Source organism: Haplochromis burtoni, unplaced genomic scaffold (assembly GCF_018398535.1).
Source record: "Haplochromis burtoni strain Fernald_Lab_line unplaced genomic scaffold, NCSU_Asbu1 Contig_117, whole genome shotgun sequence".
NCBI classification, from domain to species: Eukaryota; Metazoa; Chordata; class Actinopteri; order Cichliformes; family Cichlidae; genus Haplochromis; species Haplochromis burtoni.
In genome coordinates this window covers 1,688,928-1,690,039 of record NW_024582478.1, presented here as the reverse complement: position 1 = coordinate 1,690,039, position 1,112 = coordinate 1,688,928, and the positions used below count along the sequence as shown (strand labels likewise).

General features: G+C 37.3%; 2 protein-coding genes across 9 annotated transcripts in view; one reads left to right on the top strand and one right to left on the bottom strand.

Annotated features, from left to right (window-relative positions):
* LOC102310557 (butyrophilin subfamily 3 member A2) overlaps nt 1-1,031 on the top strand; it is a 10,238-nt gene extending 9,207 nt beyond the window's left edge. For both annotated transcript variants that reach the window (XM_005928906.3, XM_005928905.3), the window contains one exon: nt 114-1,031. In XM_005928906.3, coding sequence (XP_005928968.1) covers nt 114-223 — 110 coding nt within the window. In that variant the 3' untranslated portion in view covers nt 224-1,031. The remainder of the gene's footprint in view (nt 1-113) is intronic.
* LOC102311077 (dedicator of cytokinesis protein 3) overlaps nt 1-1,112 on the bottom strand; it is a 248,746-nt gene that overhangs the window by 49,142 nt on the left and 198,492 nt on the right. The gene's annotated exons all lie outside the window — the stretch shown is intronic.

Here is a 1,112-nt window from a genome sequence, read left to right as displayed (position 1 = left end):
TAAAGACTTGAGACTTACTTGAGACTTGCAAAACAATGACCTGGTCCCACCTCTGTTCTTAAGTGACGATGAAGAACATCTAACGTTGAACCAGTTCTCTTTCATTTCTGCAGGGAAACTAAAACATCTGACAACTCAAGAAAAGCCAGGAGCAGAACGTGCCAAGGAAATAGGATCCAATGGAGAGATAAAGTTAGACGTAGAGCGGGACAACAGGGACTGATGGAGATGTGAACCACTGTCTTACATTCAGTCTGTGCAAAAGTCATGAGCCAGCACTCATATTTGATGTAAAATTAGTACAGGAATTATTTAGAACATAAATTATATTTTTTTGGGAATCACCAGAAAAAATACCAAGCAGTGGTTAGCACTGTTGCCTCACAGCAGGAAGGTTCCTGGGTTTGAATCCATCATGTGGTCTACGCAGGTTCTTTTGTGCCCTTTCCTCACAGTATTTTAAATATTTGGGAGTGATAATACATAAGGATCTCTCAGAACTATTAGAAAGAAATTATTCACCAATACAAAAGAAAATCGAGGAAGATACAGCGAGATGGAATTTAATCTAATCTAAGTTTACATTTGAGAATAGATTGGAATAAAATGAATATACTACCCAAATTATTATATTTATTTCAAACAGTGCCAATAGAAATAAGCCAGGAACAATTTAATCAATGGGACAAAATGTTGTCAGACACATATGACAAAGTAAAAGGCTCCAAATTAGATATAAAACCTTAAAGTTGGCTAAAATAAGGGGGGGGGGCTTCCTTCTCTCTAGGATTATTATTGGACAGCACAATGAAGGCGGATGACATGTTGGTGTAATCCTTCATACGATGCTCAGTGGAGGGTCTGACCTCCATCCACATACAAGCTGTTATAGCAGACAGTAGCCTGCAAGATGTTATAGACACTATTGAAAATACACAGTTATTACAGACAGTCGTATGCTGGCATTAGGCAGTTTCACCTCTGATAAACGGCATCATCTGTAAGTAATATTGTTTGTTATCACTGGGATGGCCAGTATAAATATTTATCTCTTTTCCAGTATAAATATTTATTGCATTTATTAACTGCACATCAACTTCGTAACAGTTGAG